Genomic DNA, 20,054 nt, shown 5'->3' with positions numbered 1-20,054 from the left:
CACCACCATATCTGCCCCTAGCACGAGTTCCTGCTCTGAATCCCACCTCAAACATCACTGAGTACAAGAAAAAGAAGCTGCACAAAAACTGACTGAGAGAGCAGAATTATTAAATTAAAAGAGGCTCTACCTGAGCCTATTTTACCTCATTTTACCTGAGCTGCTAACTTGGCCTTTCTTAGTTACATCATTAAAATGAGATAAAAGTGTTAATAAGTCAGCTTAATGGCCTATTTCTTCATTTAGAGTACACACACAGTCATTTTAAGCTACATGAAAAAACTGAAGACCAATTCACTTGGGAGAGAAGAAAACAGACCATTTAAGAATAACCTGTAATTAATTTTAACTCGAGCTAATTAACAGATTTCCTTGCAAATTCTCAAAAGACTCCTCTATATTCAGAACACAACAGTTTTAAGATTACATCACTGCCTTCCTTCCAGAACCCTCCTGAATCCAAACCAAGTGCAAAGCAAAACCTATCCTGGTTATGAGCATCACAACAAATGCCCCTCATTTCTGTGCTTCAAAATGCAGACTCTGATTGACTGTTTTTTCTGGGAAGCCCTCAGAGGTTGGTGCCCACCTCTCTCGGACTCTCCTTTTACTCTTTTTTTTCATGGTGTGCTTCTTTCCTAAAAGCACAGCAGGTCCAACATTCTGTGAGACAGCACAGTATGAGCTCCCCAGGGAAAGGAAGGGAAGGGCAGGTGGCTCTTGCTGGAGGTGCCATCAGTGTCCACACCACCCAGAAACATCTCACCCTACATCTGCAGCTGACATCTCTCATCTCTGAGCAACCTCTGGCTCCTCATCAGGCATGTTTTTAGAATTTAAAAAAAAAAAAAACCAAAAAAACCCAAACAACCACATTTGTTTCTCACAGGGTTTTAGCCATGCTCCTTCAGCCTGGAGAAGAGGAGGCTCAGGGGAGACCTCATCACTCTCTCCAACTCCCTGAAAGGAGGTTGGAGCCAGGGGGGGGTTGGGCTCTTTTCCCAGGCAGCTCTCAGTAAGACAAGAGTTCAGATTGGATATTAGAAAAAATTTTTTCACGGAAAAGGTGATCAGACATTGGAATGGGCTGCCCAGGGAGGTAGTGGACTCTTCGTCCCTGGAGACATTTAAAAAGAGCCTGGATGTGGCACTCAGTGCCATGGTCTGGTGACTGCAGTGGTAGTTAATCAAGGGTTGGACTCGATGATCTCTGAGGTCCCTTCCAACCCAGCCTATTCTATGATTCTATGATTTCTTAACCTGTGACTTGCTGTGAAATAAAAAGCACAAAGTTATACCTTTTCCACATCTAAACCGTGGTCTTAGGGGTTTTAGGACTCTGAAATGTGTTAACCACTTCCATTCTGCCAGGCCCCCATGTGTTTACTTTGGAGATTTTTAACTGAAAGGCAACACCATTTGGTTGATAACAGCCCCTAAAGCAGCATTTCACACCCCAGTCTCAGAGCTAAAACACCTGCAAAGGGTGAAAAGCTCAGACTGCTTTCAGAACAAAGCAACAGGAACTGTTTTGATACATATTTTTTCTTCTGTTGACACCTTTCACTGCTTGAGAGTAGTGGCATTTTAGCTTTTGAAGTGTAAAAGATTTGTTAAAAAAAAAAAAAAACTGACTAAAAGCATTTGGTGCAAAGGAGAACTGCAGCTGTCAGCTACAGTCAGGTCATGTGTTTGCCCACAAAAAATAAAAAAAAACAGGAAACAGCAAGCCATGGAAATATCTGAGCACTCCATGAAGTAACACAAAAATTGCACAGTAAGCAGGCTGCTAAGTAAATATTTTTCCCCTAGTGCTCAACTTAACTTTTATGTTTGTTAACTGCAGCTCATTCCAAACAAGTGGCCAAAACTTCATTTATTGGTCCAACCTGTGCTAAGTTGAGACCATCAGCAGTGACTTGAACCAGCAATCAAACTGCAGGCACTTAGGTGAAAATAATAAAATCCATCCAAAGCACTGTTCCCCTCCAGTGTCACCAACACATTGCCAGCAGTAAATAAGCCTGGATTTTCAACAAAGACAGGAAGCAAAGTAGAGGAGAGTCAGGGAGTCACAGGAGGAAAGGGAAACCAGCTGAGCAGCCTCAGGACTGGGCACTGCTTGCTCCCTTCTCCAGGCTCTCACTATCCAAGGAAACCAGCCAGAAGGTGCAGTGCTTGGGGGGAATAAAATACTTCTCTCTATATATTTTAAGCTGACTTTGTGTTTTCAGAAAAAACAGCTTCCTTTTCCTCACAGGCTGCTCATCACCTCTTCACATGGTGTGTGAAATAAATTTTTTCCCCAGCAAGAAAACAAAAGAGTAGAAGGAATAAATATTGCAGGGACTTATAAGCAGGTGTGGCACTTAACTTGACACATAGTGGGGTTTTTTTTAAGTGTATTTTAAAGTTTATTCCTTTAAAGTGAAACGATGATGCACTGCCTGATCAGGAAAGGCATTACAGTCTAGATCAAGGGGTTATACTTTGATTTTGCCAACCAGAAAAAAACCACAAAACTTTTTTCTAATCTATCATTGACACATATTTATATCATCTACAGTCTTATTGCTTCCCTCTAATTTAGGACTACTTCAAATCATGGAGATTTAAGCACTGGGTTTTTCTCAGCTCTATAAAACCAAAGCCAGTCAGGCTGTTGTCTAAAAACAGCAAATTTGAATTGTTAAAATTACACTGTAATCAAAAGGGCAATACATGTTATACTTACTAAGAACAAAAGATTCCTACTTTAGATAATTCAGCTATTCTGTCATAACAAAGGAAAAAAATGAGACTCATTTTTTAAAAAAAGGATTTTGATGGGCATACACAGTTTGGAAGGAAGCAGTTTGCAGCCTCAAGGCACTGCAAGATTATTATTTTTATTTTAAAATAAAAATTAAATGCATTATTTCCACAACTAACACTGACAACTAGTTTACCTTCAGACTTCTCTTCATTCCTTGACACCACTGGAAGACAACAAATACCAGGAACTTTAACAAAGTGAAAAACATTATCTTAGGTACTCATGAAACTACAAAATACCTTTGGAAGTCTGCTTCCTGCCACATGCAGATCTGGAAATGTTAGGATTCACAAAGCCACAAGCTCCTAAAAATCTACATTATTCTGACTGAACATAACAAGACAAATGTAGAGCACACTTGCTGTTTTCAGTTGCATTATTATTCATAGATGTTTCTGAAACTAAATAATTTGTGGCTGTAAATAGGACATTCCCCATAAGGGCAGAAGTGCAATACATCTGCAACAGAGCTGTCAGAAATCACTAAAATTAAGCCCCCTCTGGTCAGTGATTCAATTCAATGTGGTTCTTTCAAAAACCTTCCTTATTTTCCATTTGCATTAATTCCACCCTTGGAATGCCACAGTAGCTGATTATTATTTAAAATTACTTTGGAAAGTAAACTCAAGGGGAATTATCTAACTCATGAAAATGAGCTGTGAATCTCCAAAGTTAATTTTAGTGTGTTAAGAAAGCTTCAAGTTCTTAACTGTCTTTTAGCATTAAGAACTACTTACTCAACAAAGTCCCTGCATTACTTGAAATGTAACCTCTTTAAGTCAATATTTAAAAAATGAATCTAAGATTTTTAAAAGTTTTATACAAGGAGCTTCTCAGTTTTTTTCACCAATATATTTAACCTTGGTAACTTGACAAGGGAGCCTGAGTAAACAGGAATTTTTCCACATTTCAGCTGCTTCCAGCATTACATCAACTTCAAAATGAGCAGGAGGAAAAATGAGGGAAGGTTCTATCCAGTCTGATGAGCAGGTGTGCAAGTTAGCTGCTTGGGTTTTGTAAATATATGTATGTATATACACACATACACCCAGAGTTTTCAAGAAGTGGATTATAGCAGATACACCACAGAGCGGCCAAAAGTCATCACTGGGAACCATCCAGTGGCACCAGATTGCCTGTCTTAGGCATGTTAAAACCTGATCATTTCTACCCTATGGTTCTTCAATCTCTCAGGAGATGGTTTCATTGAAAGATCTGCATTCACTTTTTATCATTTTCAAAGCAACTTGCATATGACCTGGAACCACCCAATATGTACAAGGTAGAGGGGACCCTTCAGGGCAACTAATTTAGATTTTACACTGTTTGCCTTTGCTGATAAGGGAAGGCAAGAAGCATGAAGCAGTGGATTCCCACCTTGCTGCCTACAAGAACACTCCACTGATTCTCTCTCAGGTTTCAGAAGGGCTGAGGGTCATGGGTATGGTCACACATTAAGAGTTCAACAGATCAGTTTTGTATTTCAGTGGAGGAACATAAGAGAAACTTCTTTCCAACACCAATCCAACTTACAAAAACAACTACTTTAGAGGTCTTTATAATTGTCTGCAAAACACTTGCCTTGCCAATCTTGGCTTTGCTCAAAGTGGAATTAAATGTTGGTGGGTTTTAATTAATTTTTTATTTAATATAGCTCCATTCACCCTTCATAGAGAAAACTTTCAAAACACACTAGAGCAGCATGAATAGAATGCTGATTGTACTTCATTCAAGTACCAAACCCAAGGAAAAGTGGGCAAATAGGAAGTGTGTAGTGTAAATAACCCATTCTGCAAGTGACATTCACTTGGTTGCTTGAGAAACAAAGAATTTGATGCTGATTTCTTTAAATTTTAGTTTAACTTAATGAGCTCCAATTTGTAGTTGGAACACACTTATCTTCCAGGAAATCTTTAGAGTCCCCATGGGCTTTGCTGACACTGGTGATGTTCATTACTGCTCTACAAAATCACCTCTCCTGTTCCATGAAACTCTCAGGGAATGGAGGATGATTTTCCAGATACATTTTTGAAAAGTATTCAGCTGCTGAAGACAAAGATAAGAACCCACAGAAGACCCAGGCTTGAAGCAGTGGTTCTTTTTGTTAGACCACTCAGCATAAAGAACACTGCTGCCACACTGACCAAAGGTGTCTTTGAGAGGCTTTTTAGTGACAGTCAAGCATCACTGGTGTGTGAGTTAAAACCTCAGTTTGAAGACTCATCTTCTCAAAGGCTGGGTGCATATGAAAAAGAGGGACAGAGAAAAAAATCCAAATTAAAAAAAAAAAAAAAAAAAAAAAAATGTTCAAGTTGTTTGCTGGGTGCTTTAAATGCAAGCTTACCAGGATGTGTTCCTCATTTCAGAAGAGCTGCTGATAAGGTGAAAGTAACATTATAGCACTTTTTTGGTTGAGAATGTGTAACATAATACTTCCACTTCAGTGAGCACTAAATTTGACAGGAACGTTCCTTCCAGAAATACTTCAGCAACTTATGCAATCACCATTGAACCAAGGGAAAACAGTAAGAAAAGGCATGAAGCTATCATATAGTCTTTATATTTAAAGAATTTGGCTCATAGAGGCATTTCTCCACAGACTTCAGAAACTGCTTGACAAGTTTTGATAGATCACCACAAGGAATTTTACATTTTTAAAAATTGAGAGCATAACAGAAGTGACATGGCAGGGGAAGGATGTTCACTCAGTGATCACATTCAGAACAAGTTCAAGTGATATCTCCCTGACCTGACATAAATAAATACATGTGTATTTGTAGACAAAATAAATCATCATGTGAATTATAGCTAACCTAAACTTCTAGTCTCAGGAAGCATCCTGTTCAGCTGATTCTTTTTAGAACCATTCTTCTCTTATTTCAACTATTTTTTTCTCCCAGTTACATATGTAGTAGAGCCTCCTTCTTTCCAAAGGAGAAAAAAAGCTCTCAGGGAAGAAAAGACTTGGTACTTGTTAAAAATTGTTCTTCAAACATCCTCAAGTAACAGAACAGTTTGAGAATTCAGTAAATATTAATATAAGTTTTTCTAATTACACCCAATAAAGCATTGTGAGAAGTCGTGATGTCAGCACTGCAACTCAAAGTATCATTGAAGAAAGAAAGTAAAACAACTTTAGCCTTTAATTCAAAAGCAAGGCAAAGACTTGTCAGTTTGGCAAGCAGCCAGAGAATTTTGTCCAAGAAACCAATTTCTGTTGACTGATCTAAGAAGAATAACCAGTTTGCTTCACTGAAGGACACAGTTACAAACACAATCAAATTTAATTTAGAAACCATCTGAAGCCAAGCTGTAAGCAAATGCAGCAAGGCCCTAAAAGACCTTCAACTTATCACAGCTGGATCCTTCACTCCTCAGGAAAATAACCACCCTCTGCCTTGAAGTGTTTGCAAGAGCAAGACCTGCATGTGTAATACTGGAGGCAATTTCAGAAACGAGATAAAAAGAACTGGAAGTATTCCTCTTAGAGCAATCTAATCCTTTTTTGCTCTGTGGCTGTGAAGGATCACTTCTGTAAGGAACTCTGTACTCCAAACCATGAGACCTATCTAAATATTTACAGTATGAGCACTATTAAAACCCTCCTCTGAAGCCATTAAACATAGATTTTCAGCAAGTGAAACAAAACAAGTACTATTTAGATTATTATTAGTTTTAAGTGTTCTTATCAGGTAAAAGCTGACCTGGCTGCTCTCCTCAACTGCTCTTTGTAACTTCTGAGAGCTGTGGTTTTGGCTAAATGTACTTTAAAATGTCAAATGTCTACTTCCTTCTGAAAAGAAAAAAGGGAGGGAGAGCAGGAAAGCAAGAAAGAAGAGGGGATCTAAGTTGGATGTACTAGATATGTTCTTCCATGCTAGAAAAGGCTGTTCCCAGTAATCAACTGGGAAGTACACTTTGAGCCCACTTTTGCTCTGGCTTTATTAAAATCTATGAGCTGGAAGATTTAGAAAAGCAGAACACATACTGTAAAAAATACTCTGGGTAGAGAAGAAACCATCAAAACACACACTTCTCATACCTTGTATATGATTTCAGATTTATATGCAATACAGTACCTACCAAAAAGAGCCCAGTAACTACTGAGCAACACAAGGAACCGTCAAGGAAAAAAATTACAGCAAAAATTATACTTACAGCCATAATTAGCTCAAAAGGGTGTTTATACACCCGAACGGGGGATTGATACTTCTGTACCATTGTTGCAGTTAGGAAGATCAACTCAAACCTGAAAAAGAAATTTTTAAATTAACTGTCAAATCTAGGAAGCAATTTTTAATCTCCTCTTACAATTATGCAATAAGTGATACCATGATAGCAATTCTACAGGAAATCATTCACAGCTCCTTGATGACTTTTCTTTTTTTGGAAGACACTCTGGGCCCCTGAAAAAGCTCTATCTGCTTGTCAGAAATGACTTATCATTTCTTCCAAAGTCGACACAAAATTAGCACATTTTCAGACCAGTTTTAGTAACAGATCTTCCCCCCACTTTATGACTCCTCCTCAGGATGGTGAGGCTTCCTGCCCAGCCACTGAGACCCAAACATTGACACATCCCAGCTACAGGCAGAAAAGCACTGCCTGGTCTCCCAGCGTGGCAAGTGGGCTGTGGGCTACCTTGTTTACAGGTCAAAAAAAAAAAAAAAAAGGAAAGGAAAAAAAAAAAGGAAGAAAAAAAAAAGAAAAAACCCACAAAACCTGACAAAAACAAACAAAAAAAACCAAAAAAACCCCACCAAAAAAACACACGGAGGGGGTGGGGTGTTTAAAAAATATACCAAGCATTAAAACCCCTTGTTTTCAGAAAGAAAGAAAGAAAGAAAATGTATCACTGTATAAGACATTCTCTCACCATTTCCAAATGAAATCATTCAGACTTTTGAGAGAGATACTTCAGAGATGGCTCGGGAGAAAAACTGGGAAGGACTACAAACATTCCAATACAGGACCAGAAAAAGAATCCCTAGCAGAACGAGACCACAGCTCTTCCCCTGGCTTCGTGTCTGCTTTCTCTCTTGAATGCAACTGCAGTCATTGAAAAAAAAAAAATTAAAATCCTGGCAGTAGCACTTGAAGATGAAACCACGGGCCGCTAGCCAGAGTCATTTTTAGCGAGAAGTGGTTTTATTACAATAAAGTAGCGCTGCTTTCATTTTTTTAATGCGTTCTTACGTTCTCTCTGGAAAGCGTTGCCGAGCCCAGGCACGGAGCCGATGGGCACCGCGGTCACAAGCAGCAGCCAAAAGTCACAAGAAAGTTTTACCCGACGTCCAATTCAACAGAGTAATTCACCCATGACTCCCCGGCAATTTAAAAGAAATAAATAAAAATTAAACCACCTGAATCAGCAAAAAAAACAGCCGCAAACCCTCTCTAATCCTTGGACACACACACAAAAAAAGAATTACACAACAAAGAAACTCAACGGCCCTCTCCCCGCCCCCCCGAACAGCGCTTCCCCCCCCCCCAGCCTCCCAAGCCGAGCCCCTTCCCGGGGAGGGGGACGGGCCCCGGGGACACACAGCGGGACTACCCCGGGGGGATCGGGACGGGGCTGCCCCGGGGATGGGGATCGGGGGTGGGGGGTGAAGCACAACGGCCACGGCTCCCCCGTGACCCGCCCGGGGCCGTTACCCCACGGGCAGCGCCCTCCAACCCCCCCGACCCGCTCCCCGCCGCCTTCCCGCAGCGCTAGCGGCGGCGGGACACTGAGGGGGAACCGGCGGGGAGAGGGAGGAGAGAAACTTGCCACGGGGCGAGCAGCAACGGCGGGGCCGGAGGGAAGGGGTGGCGGGCGAGGGGCACAGGAGGAGGAGCGGCGGAGTGCGGGGAAGGGAAGGCAGTGAGGAGGCAAGGCGCGCAGACCCTTACCGCTCCCGTCAGGACGGCCCGGCGGGCTCTGGCCTCATGCCGGCGCGGGGCAGCGCCGCCGGTTCCGGCGGGGGAGGCGGGACGGGAGGGCGGAGGGAGCGGGGCTGGGGGCGGGCACCGCAACCGCTTGTGACCGGTGACAGGCGGGGCGGGACCGCGCTTTGCGCCTGCTCCGCGGTGGCGTGGGAGGGGAGGGTGGAGGGGGCGGGACAGCATGCGCGGTGTGCGTGTCATAGAATCACAGAACCGTGGAAAGTGAGGGGTTGGAAGGGAGCCCGAAAGATCATGGAGTCCAACCCCCCCCCTCTCCTGCCTGAACAGGGTCACCCAGAGCAGGTCACACAGGGACACATCCAGATGGGCTCTGAACGTCTCCAAAGGAAGGAGACTCCACAACCTCCCCCGGCAGCCTGTGACCTGTCACCCTCACAGCAACAAAATTCTTACGTTTATACGGAACCGCCTATGCTCTGGTTTATCACCATTGTCCCTCGTCCTATTGTTTGTCACCCCCGAGACTGACACGCTGCAGGCACAGCCCCAGCGCACCCCTCCGCCGACACCTCCCCTCCCTCAGCATCTCCGTAGTGCTGAGCCCCCCATCCCTCCCCTCAACCCCGGTGTCTGGAGGGTGCAGCCCCCCCGCAATCGGGGCCGCGGCTCCTCAGGGGCTCCGGGTGTGCAGAGAAGCGGGGGGGGCAGGGCAGAGGGAGCGATGCGGAGTCCTGAGGCGCCCAAGCTGCCCACTGAGCCCGGTGGAGGGGTGGGAGGGCTCAGAGTAATGGCCACAGCCTGGGCCAGCTTGTGGTGGCATCTCTGGGTGCTTCAGGGTGATCGTGGGAGGTCAGGGGGGGCAAGAACAGGAGAGGAACTGCCCCACAGACCTGCCGGGAATGTAGTTTGTCTTTCCTGAAAGGGCAAAGGGCTGCAGCTGGAGAGCACAGATGGTATCTCCTGACACGGAATACTGTATCATTTAATTAGCTGGAAGCAGTCACCCCGTTTAGGCAAATGAGCTGAGGAGGTGCAGAACCTGTCCCAGGGACGCAGAGGCAGGCAGGGACACCAGCACCCACAGGGAGCTCTGCAGGCACCCAGCTCTGCCTCATCCAGCAAGAACTCATCCAGGACCTGCCACGGTCACCACTGAGAACCTTTCTCCCTCCTGCCTGGCTTGGTCACCAAGCCTGATGTGTCTGGAAGAGCTCTGTCTTGGGCCATGGTTTAATTATGAGGTATTAAAAGCAAGAATTATATTTTGTGCAGTACCAGTGTATCACAAACTGTGTCAAAATAAGCACCTGAAAGTTAGGGGCTTGTTCCTTTCAACAACTCTATTAAGGCAACTTGTTTACCCAGAACATGTTTTGTTTTTCCTGGTTTACTCCCTCACAAAACAAATCTGCCTACTAAAATTTAGGCTCATTATCCCGTCCTTTCGGTGCAGTTCTCTAGGAAGGCTGAATTTGTGGTTACTATCAATGCGTGATTCAGCTACAGCTTTTTCTTACACAAACCCTGTGTCTTTTAAAGTTAGTGAGGAATAGTCTGTTGTCTGATCTGAAACCAGTTCTTACAAGCAGTTGTTTAATATGCTGAGAAATCGTTTCTCTGAACCTGGTTTCTGCTGTGGCACTTGGCCAGTTGCCTTTGTGTAGGTGAAGTTAACTAGTTAATCTAGTAACTCGGCAGTTAGATTTAGTTATCTGATTGGTATTCCCTGCCATTATGACTACAACATCCTTTTCCTGCTCTGAAAACCTGAGATATAATCCTACCAGCACAACAGGGCGAGGGATTTACGCCCACTCAGATTCTTCTTTGTTCATAACATTCCTCTCTTTAGATTCTGGGAAATGCTTCAGTTCTTACAGAATGCCACTATTCTGCTTAACCAAATGGCCATGGTTAACCAGAGAAGCTTAATTTTGATTTTTAAAGGTGTTGGGAGTTTCTTGATAGAGTGAAAGGATTAAGGTGAAAGTCTGTAATTTAATGTCTAATTCAACCATGGTAGGTGTCTCACCTGTTTCCTCCAGAAACAATAATCTCAACAAGATAGACACAGACAAGGAAAGTAATAGCAAAATAGGTTTTGAAATTTTTCTATTATTGTTTAAATGCCTGTTACATCTTCTTTTATGGTAGTCCAAGCAGTGCAATGCTAGAAGGAATATAAATGACTAAATGGGTGGGTGAAATGTTCAAGGAATGCTGTGAAGCATGCTGAGGAGCCCAGAGGACAGAGGCTGAAAGTGCAAACCATTTGATATTTTCAGAAAATTAGGAATGCAGCCTGCTAGATGTGCAGGGAAGTTGGGCCTTAGGGAGGTTACTCAAGGTCAATCACTCCCTGCCACCCAAACACTTTTCCTGGATTGCATTCCTTCACCTTACAAACTTCGGTTCCACAACTCAAAGCCCTCTCATTTATCTCATTCCAGGCAATATTACCGTGGAAATTAATGAGAAGTGTTGGTAATCAATCCTTTATTATTAATAACTAACTTAAAGCGCAGTTGCCTGAGAGCAGTGCAGGGCTGATAGATACAAGGAAAGCTTCAAAATGCCTCCAGCCCTTGCTGTAACTAGGTGCAAGTCCCTGGAATTTCAGCAGGCAGGGACTTGCTCTGGTTTCTTTTGTTTGCATCCCACAGGGAATAAAAGTGAAGTGGTTCTGGCTGCTTACTGTCCAGCAGGTTCCCAGCTTTTGTACTAAAGAGAGGAGATTGTTAAGAGTTCTCAACTCTTAACAGAGAGAACATACATTCATTCAATATTCATTCAATATCTTGCTGCTAAGATGTACATTTATTATAAGGATGTGAAAGAGGAATGAAATTTTGAGTTCAGATATACTGGAGTTCTTCAGGAGCCAGTCCCTAATAAATCAACCATCTGAACTGGATGAATTTTTTATGTACCACTGGCTATGCTGAAATAAATGCCTGCTCCCTAAACCTTGAAAAACATGAAAAAGGTTCCAAATTTCCAGCTAAAATAAGCACGATGACTGACAAACAGCTAATAGGACAGAGTTGTGCCCTGGGGACATGTGATTCTGGTTTACACACAGTTCTTTTTAAACACATTATAGTTACTTAACAGAGTGTCAGGATTTTTCCTTTCCCTTGTCAGTCTAGGGAGCAAGTCCAGGGTGGTGCTGGGTATGAGGTGGTCTGAATTCCTTCAGCCAAGCCAAGTCCTCCAGACACATGCCTGAGTCTGCTCATCTCTAACAGCTGTACTTATTTTTAAAAGCTCCTTGCCCATCCATACTGAGGAAATGGGGGAGAAGTCTTTCCATGTATCTCTGGAGATCCTAAAGCCCTCTGTAATGACTGGGAATATACTGATAATCTCAATATGCAGATATAAATATTGAGGCTCACAAAACACTACATGAAAAGTCACACAGGGAAAGCAGAGGAGAGCTCTTCATCCCCAGGGTGACCCTCTTATTCCCCAAATATTCCCCCTTATTCCCTTTTAGCTTTGTGGTAGTTTTCCACCACTGACAAGATTGGAAACAGGCTAAAATACCTCCAGACCAGCCTGCATCCAGAGGAGTGATGTTTAAAAAGAGTTAAACCCCTGTGCTGAGATTTTTATAAAGGATTAAACAGGCCTGAGTTTACTGTAGTTTAGTGCAGTCTAAGTGAAGGTGTATTAATACCATTCTTTCATGTATCTGAACTTCCTGTAGAAAAGCCTACAATGACCTTGTAGTTTTGATGCCACAAACAGTCAAAATGGTGGTTTTTTTCCTTTCTTTTTGAGAGACAGAGAGGAAAATTGAATTTCAGGCTGGGAGCTGGGCAGACACCAGCTGCCAGCACTTGGACTCCAGCAGCTGCCATCAGAGCACAGGCACCACTGACACAGCAAAGGTTACGTAGATAAATATTAGGAAATAGGACTAAGGCCCGATTCATAAACCACACGGATCAGGATGAGCATGTGGAAAGCATCCCAGCCCTTACTCATTGCCTCTCATTGCCAAGCCCAGAACCTCCCTGCATCCAGTTCAGCATCACCAGTGGAAAAGTGAGCAGGTGGTGCAAGGGGGGGGAGCTGCTGGTGCAGAAATAATTAAAGCCTGAGGAGCTTGTGGAGGGTGTGTTCTGGGGAAGCAGCATCCAACACTCACTTCAATATCCAGGCTGGGTGTTTGTAACACCCAGAAGATTGACAGCACAGTCTTCTTGGGGGACTGGGAGAGGCAGACACCCTTTGGGGGTCCCACAGGGTTACTTTATCCCTCAGACATCAAGAGGTAGAACAAGTTGGGGGGAGACATCATAGAATCCTAGAATTGGCTGGGTTGGAAGGGACCTCAGAGATCATCAAGTCCAACCCTTCCTCCACTCCCCCCGTGGTTCCCAGCCCATGGCACTGAGTGCCACATCCAGGCTCTTTTGAAATAGCTCCAGGGATGGAGAATCCACCCCTTCCCTGGGCAGCCCATTCCAATGGCTGAGCACCCTCTCCAGAAAGAAATTCTTTCTAATGTCCAACCTAAACCTCCCCTGGCACAACTTGAGACCTCTTGTGCCCTCTTGTCTTGCTGAGAGTTGCCTGCGAAAAGAGCCCAACCCCCCCCTGGCTCCAACCTCCTTTCAGGGAGTTGGAGAGAGCAATGAGGTCTCCCCTGAGCCTCCTCTTCTCCAGCCTCAACACCCCCAGCTCCCTCAGCCTCTCCTCATAGGATCTGTGCTGGATCCCTTCACCAGCCCAGTTGCCTCCTTTGGACCTGTTCCAGGACCTCGATCTCCTTCCTAAACTGAGGGGCCCAGAACTGGACACAGGACTCGAGGTGTGGCCTCACCAGGGCTGAGCACAGGGATCAAAAGGGATTCTTCCCCTCCACCACTTTTTTTTCTTTTTTTTTTTTTTCCCCCAGTATAAAGAAAAAAACACTTAGATAATGACTTACTTGCTGAGGTGTTTTACTGTTGGTGAAGATGCCATGCTCATAACACAAGGAGCTGGAAGCAAGGAAGGGCTGCTGGGAATGCCTGGCTTCATAAATACTTTGGAAACATTCCATGTGGGACTGCTGGGGAGCTGCCTGGTACCTGAGCACAGTGAGCAGCCAGTGCCAGTTGTCTCTTGAAGTGCTTTAAAGGACTGCCTGGATCCAATCAGGTTGTCAGTGATGTTTTTCAATCCTCAGAAAAAGAACAGTCTCAGCCAAGAGGCATAGGAAATGCAAGGATGCATAAATTTCCTATAAAATTAAAAACAGAGGCAGTTTACTATCCTCCTTCCTAATGGCTCTGACACTACAAACACTCTCATCTGAATCAAGCACTGAATCAAGCTGTTGGGTTGCTCACTTAGGTAGGCTTTGTCCCTGCTTGCCTGTAAAATATTTATTTTCTCTATTTTATTTAATACTGGGAATAATATACAATTACTTATTATTAAAAGTATTAAAAAAACCCAACAAAACAGCTACTTTGAAAATACACACTGACCCCATCAGCACTGGCTCTGCACCCCCTGGGCAAACACTGCACCCCTCCTCTGAAGCTCTGGCCAAGCTGCCTTTGGGGCTGTATCTGTCCAGCTTATTCCTGTGCCTGAAGGAAAACAAAGCCTCTCATGACCAGGCACTGGCACACCAGAATAACAAACAAACCAGTAGAGCTATTTCAGGGTTTATTTTTTTAAACCACACTGTCTGCGGATCAGGTCAGTGCTGGCAGCCTTCAGCCAAGGATCCCTTAAGAAACACTTGAGAAACAGAAGTCTCATGATGCTATTTGCAGGCCATAGAAATGTGGCTTATCTCCTCTGATCAGCAAGAACTCTTTGCATGAATTCCAGCCCTGTATCCAAGGCAATGTCATTATTTGCTGTACACGCTCGATCTGCTCGCTAATTTCTTTTTCCTTGTCACGGGGGAGGCACCTTCCTGTGCTCCAGAGGCTCTCTGTGGTTGGGAGATTAAAGCAAGCAAGATGCAGAAAAAATGTCACCCACTCCCAGCAGCAGCAGCCTGAATGGGGAGCACAGTCTAGAGACAGATGTTCCCTCCAATTGAATTGTCTGTGACTGATTCTGGGGAGTTCAGTGCTCCTCAGAGGTGTGAGATGCAGGGCATGGCTGAGCCCTTCTGCTGATCTTGATGTGGCTGCAGCATTCATCTGTCTTGGCCTTGAGAACCACAGGCTGACACTGTCCTGAAATTCATTTGCCTAACGTGCTACGTGATGGAAAGCCACATTTGCAATCTCTTTGCTAGACAAGATTGAAAAAGAGATTGATAGCAGCCTCCAGCCCTGCATAAGTGAGCTGGGAGCAGAGCTCCACTGAAGGGATACCCAGCAAGGCTTTGGCTCTGCCTCTCTAGGGATGAGAGGTGAAATATTTAACAGCTTTTGGAGCTCTCAGTGTGGGGCAGCCTGAGCAGATAAGTGAGAGGTAGAATTGTCTTTGGAGTCCAGCATTGGCTCCCCAGCCCCTGTGCAAGTGAGGTGTGTAGGGCTTTTTCCTGAGGAGAGCTTCCACAGCAGTCCCACAATAACTTGGTTTACTGCAGGGGATGATCTCCAGTACAGGAAACCTGTTTGCAGTCATAGTTTCAAGCTGATAGCTACAGCCCAACGTGTGACATTAGCTGCTCTGTGATTTGCTTTTGGTCATAACCAGCCTGAGTCTGAATTTAAAACTGAATTTAAAAACAGCCCAACGTTGAAAAGAACCAATATGTCCCAGTACAACTCTGGAGTCAGAGACTGGAAACAAGCCCAGTGCTCTCCTCAGTGCCCCATTCCCACCATCCATCCATCCATCCATCCATCCATCCTTCCATCCATCCTTCCATCCATCCATCCTTCCATCCATCCTTCCTTCCATCCATCCTTCCTTCCATCCATCCATCCATCCATCCATCCATCCATCCATCCATCCATCCATCCATCCTTCCATCCATCCTTCCTTCCATCCATCCATCCATCCATCCATCCATCCATCCATCCATCCATCCATCCTTCCTTCCATCCATCCATCCATCCCACATGCACCTGGGATTTCCTGAGCTGCATCACTCCTATGGGATGCTAGAGAGGGGTCTTGAGCCCCAGGAGGCAGCAGGAGGTCAGAGGGGTCTGGCAGTGATGGGAGCTGAGGCAGCACCAGCCAAGCAGTGACAGAACCCCCAGGATCAAGAATTCTGTCCAGGTTCTCCCAAAGATCAGATCCAGCCTGGGGAGCACAAGGGGGAGCAGGATGGGGAGGTGACACGGGAGGCAGAGCAGTGAATGGTTATTACACATCCACCAGGGCTCCAGCTAAACTAATTTGCAGTCTCAGTTGGTAGGAAAGGACCCTTTGAGGGGTCTTGGACAGCCCTTTACCCCCACTCTGAGGTGTAACCTGGGGGAGCAGCTGGGTGCCCTCCCTCCCCATCACTGCCATGGCCACAGCTGGCACTGGCACATCCATCAACACACCCAGAGAACTACAGGTGACAGCAAAAACCCCATCTGACCGTGGATGTACATCACCACAGCACTGCTCAAACTAACCCAGAAGGAAGTTTTATATATGGAGGCAAGCTAACTGCCAAAAATAAACCCCAAGCCAGCCTGGCTGCTGTGCTGTGCCATGGGAACAATATTATGCATATGATCAGATTCAGCAGGACACAAGCAGCCTAAGGGCCTTTTTACATTTGGCTTGAAAAGGCTAAAAATAGCACCCCAAACTGCCTTTTTTTTTTTTTTTTTTTTTTTTTTTTTTTTTTTTTTTGCATTGCCATCTCCTCTGCCTGCTCCTGTTCACTGGCATTTTCACATGCAAAGCAGGATTTGGGATCCAAGGCTGGGTAATTAGACTCCAGCCCAGCAGCTGCAAGTGGAACAGCTGGAGATGTTATTTTTATGGGTTATTAATTGACTCCATGAAAAAAAAAAAAAACACTGAGCCCAGCAAAGACAGAGCACCAGCAAGCTGCTCTCTGCAGCCACATGACAAGGTCTTAGCGACAGAAAAAGATAAAATAAAAGAGAGAGCCCAGTTTCCTAAAGCTGATTAGTTATAGCAATTTCTCCAAAGCTAAATATAGGGAAAAAATTCCTCCCCCCTCTTCCTCTCCGTTGGCGGAGATGAGAAAGCACAAGGCAGGAGATAGAGAGAAATTTTATTTTGCACTTAACTCCCTCATGGACTGCAGCAATTGGTGATGCTCCTGACATCCTGATGCTCCAACCCAAATTCTCCCAGCAGCTGCACCCTGACCACCCCTTTCCTCAGCACTTCCATTGGCCCAGCCAGGCAGCCCAGTCCCTGCACTGGGAAGGCAGGGAAGCTCCTGGTGCCAGCCCTGTGCCCAGTCCCAGCTGGACCAGCACAGTCCCCAGTCCCAGCAGGGTGAGTCTCCAGAGCCTCTCCTTTCCCTTCCAAGGTTCTGAACCACCCATGCTGCCCAGAACCAAAGCCAGGAGCCCTCAAGCCTCCAGCCCTTCCCCTTCTTCCCTGCAGCTGGGGACAGACAAGGTTTGGGGACAGAGGAAACCAGGAGCAAAGTTTTGCATCGGTGGTCAGGGAGGAAAAGCTCCGTGTCCTGGCTGCAGGAGGGAATGGGACCTGGTCCACTGCCTTGGCAAAAGCTGCTGCACATCCCCTTAGACCTCAGGAAATAAATAAAAGAGATGCTGAGAAGCTGGGAAGCCAGCAAAGCATTTCAGATTTATGGGAAATTAATTTAGCCCTTGTCTGGATGCTGACAGCCAGCAAGGCCCTGTCCCCAGGACAGGACCCATGTCTCTGGGCCAGGCTGTGACCTCTTTGTCCAAGCCTGAGGCTTTACTCCCCAGAATAAATCCCCGTGGTAGAGTGGGGGTGAAGCAGCAGAGGGGACACCCAGGTTCCCCGTGCCTGTGCATCACCTGTGCTGGCAGCCAAGGGGAAGAGAGAGGCAGGGGAAAGGCTGCTGCTGCTGCTTTGGGTCAGTATCTTTCCAAAACTCAGACCAAGAAATCCCCCTGGCAGGAGGCAGGAGCTCCACAGCTCTGCCATGGGGATTTCTTCCCACTTCCATCACCCATACAGCAAGAGGAGCACTGGAAGCCCCCTTGACACCTCCTCCCAGTGCAGAGCCACAAGCCAGCCAGACAGTGCCTAGAGGAGGGGGATATTTCTCTCCAATCTCCCTCTAGAGGAGGGAGCCAGCCACCAGCCACCCCTCCTCTTGGGTTTGGGGTCTTTTCAGTCCCTCCCATCCCAGCTGCACCCACTCCCTCCCTGAAGGGAAACTCCCATTATCCTCCCCCTTCAGAAGTGGTACCACTTCTTGGAGGTGCAGCCAATTCCCTTGGCCATACCTCATCCCCAGCACTGCACTCCTGAATCCAAGCTCCCTGGTGGCCTTGCTGTCAGGATCATCTGTGCCAGCAGAGCTGGGACCATCCTCACAAGGAAAGCTCCTCTTGGAAAGCCAGCTCTGCCACATGCTGGGAACAGGAAAGAGCTGTCAGAGCTCCTGCAGGGAGCCAGCACATCATTCCTTAGGACAGGGAACTTGGTTAGTCCCTGATTTCCTCCTGCTTTGCCTCAGCCCCCATCTGCTTGCTCCTCATGCAGTGCTCAGGGTGCACAATCCTCACTGAGCCTCCCTGGGGCTGCCAAAACACAACAGATTTTCTGCTGCTACCTGAGGGTCCTCATGAGCCCATCAGCTTTGTGCAGAGACAAAGGTAGAAGTGGCAGGGGACCAGGGACAACTCCAGAACAGGGTTCCCATGAGGGATGCAGGGTTGGGGACCCAACTTCAGGGCCCCAGAGCCACATCCCCTTGCCCATTAATTCATCTCAACAAGGCAATAGCTCCATGTCTGACAACATGGGAGCAGCTGAAGGTTTTTTTTTTTTTGGGGGGGGGAGGCTCTAACACCACCTTTAACCTGGGCAGGGGGACTGCAGCCATCCTGCTCTGGGAAAGGAGCTCAGCATCAGCTGTGTGGCCCTGCTGAGGTTTGGGGACATTACATGTTGCTTGTGCAGCCACAGGTCTGGCAGCACCACATCTCCTCGGGCATTTTTTTCCCCAGGAAGGCTCAGCCTACACCATCTGTGCCACCATCACACCTCCCAGCAAGATCCAAAGTTGTGGTTTCACGGGGACAGACAGCACTTTGGGGACAGCAGAAGGGAAGAAAGCTTCTTGGAGGGGCTGGCAGAACTGCAGGTGACCTTCCTAGAGAGCACAGAGCTGCAGGCAGCCCCCAGGACCAGCCCACACAGCTCTGCAAAGTCCTGGACCTCCCCAGCACAGGGTTCTGAGAGCAAAGCAGCACAAGGGAGCTGAAGGATGGGTGACATTTTCCTTCCTAGCTGCTATATCCTTGCCCACGCAGCTGGTGGGAAGGCTGTGCAGCTAAGGAGGAGACGTGATGAGTAAACAAATGATGCATTTGCCCCAGAAATAATAATTCAAAAACTAAAAGAGAGAGGAAGGGAGGAGAAAAATCAAAGGAAGAAGCAGCCACGTTTTGAGATAGGAGCATGCAGCAGAGAGCTCTTTTAAAATCTGCTGAGGAAAGCACTTGCACAGCACATGGTTTGGGCAGATCAATGAAGCTGCAAAGTGGCCTGCTCCTGGCAGGCTCACAAATCCACTTTCTAATGAAATTTACAGCAAGTGGAATTTAGGTCACTACTCGGAAGCGTTCAGTTTATTCCAGGCAGCTTTTAAAATATTTAAGAAATAGCTGTCAAATTAAGCCTGCTCACCTCTGGCTGGAAAGTCCAGCTTGGAGCACTGGCAGATTTCTCAGCTGCAAATTTCTTTGCTACAGATTCAAACAAAACCAATTTTCAACCGTTTTGGATTGCCCCCTCCCTCAATCATCTCATCCCAGGGCTCCTGACCTGGGGACAACAAAGGGTCCCAGGGATGCTCAGGCTGTGGCCATCCCACCCTGCCAAACCTCAGCCTCTGGGCAGGGGGTGACCCCAATGTCACCTTCCTGCAGCTTCTTAGCAGAGCATGCAGGGCTTGATCTGCTGCTGAAGGAAAACCAACACTACAGACAGCCCTAAAACCAGCTCTCAAGGGAGCAGCTAAAAGCAGCCTCTTAGCAGAACCCTTGCTGAAGCCTGAGAGGTGCTGAGTGGAAGGGTCTGGGCTGGACTGGTGGTTGCCAGTGCTGTTCCCAGTTGTCACACATTAAGAGAGCTGCTGGAACCTCTTCAATGGGAGGTGGAGAAGGAGGAAAGGAAAGAGGAGAAGGAGGAAAGAGCAGGAGGAGGAAAGAGCAGGAGGAGGAAAGAGCAGGAGGAGGAAAGAGCAGGAGGAGGAAAGAGCAGGAGGAGGAAAGAGCAGGAGGAGGAAAGA

At 46.0% G+C, this 20,054-nt stretch overlaps 1 protein-coding gene and 1 long non-coding RNA gene across 3 annotated transcripts in view; both read right to left on the bottom strand.

Annotated features, from left to right (window-relative positions):
* SEC14L1 (SEC14 like lipid binding 1) overlaps positions 1-8,854 on the bottom strand; it is a 42,688-nt gene extending 33,834 nt beyond the window's left edge. Inside the window, exons 1-2 of one of the 2 annotated variants that reach the window (XM_071764716.1) lie at positions 8,711-8,854; positions 6,974-7,064 (exon numbers count right to left, since the gene is read on the bottom strand). In XM_071764716.1, coding sequence (XP_071620817.1) covers positions 6,974-7,036 — 63 coding nt within the window. In that variant the 5' untranslated portion in view covers positions 7,037-7,064; positions 8,711-8,854. Of the gene's footprint in view, positions 1-6,973; positions 7,065-7,691; positions 7,711-8,710 lie in introns of those variants that run through there. The other variant, XM_071764717.1, reaches the window with a different exon arrangement.
* Positions 8,855-13,652: 4,798 nt separating this feature from the next.
* Positions 13,653-19,531, bottom strand: LOC139805691 (uncharacterized). Its single transcript, XR_011729955.1, has 3 exons — positions 19,451-19,531; positions 18,043-18,171; positions 13,653-13,940 (listed from the first exon to the last, which is right to left on the bottom strand). It is a non-coding gene; the product is annotated as an uncharacterized lncRNA (long non-coding RNA).
* Between the last annotated feature and the right edge of the window lie 523 nt (positions 19,532-20,054).

Source organism: Heliangelus exortis, chromosome 20, assembly GCF_036169615.1.
Source record: "Heliangelus exortis chromosome 20, bHelExo1.hap1, whole genome shotgun sequence".
Lineage (NCBI taxonomy): Eukaryota > Metazoa > Chordata > Aves > Apodiformes > Trochilidae > Heliangelus > Heliangelus exortis.
This window is presented reverse-complemented; position numbering and strand designations above follow the sequence as displayed.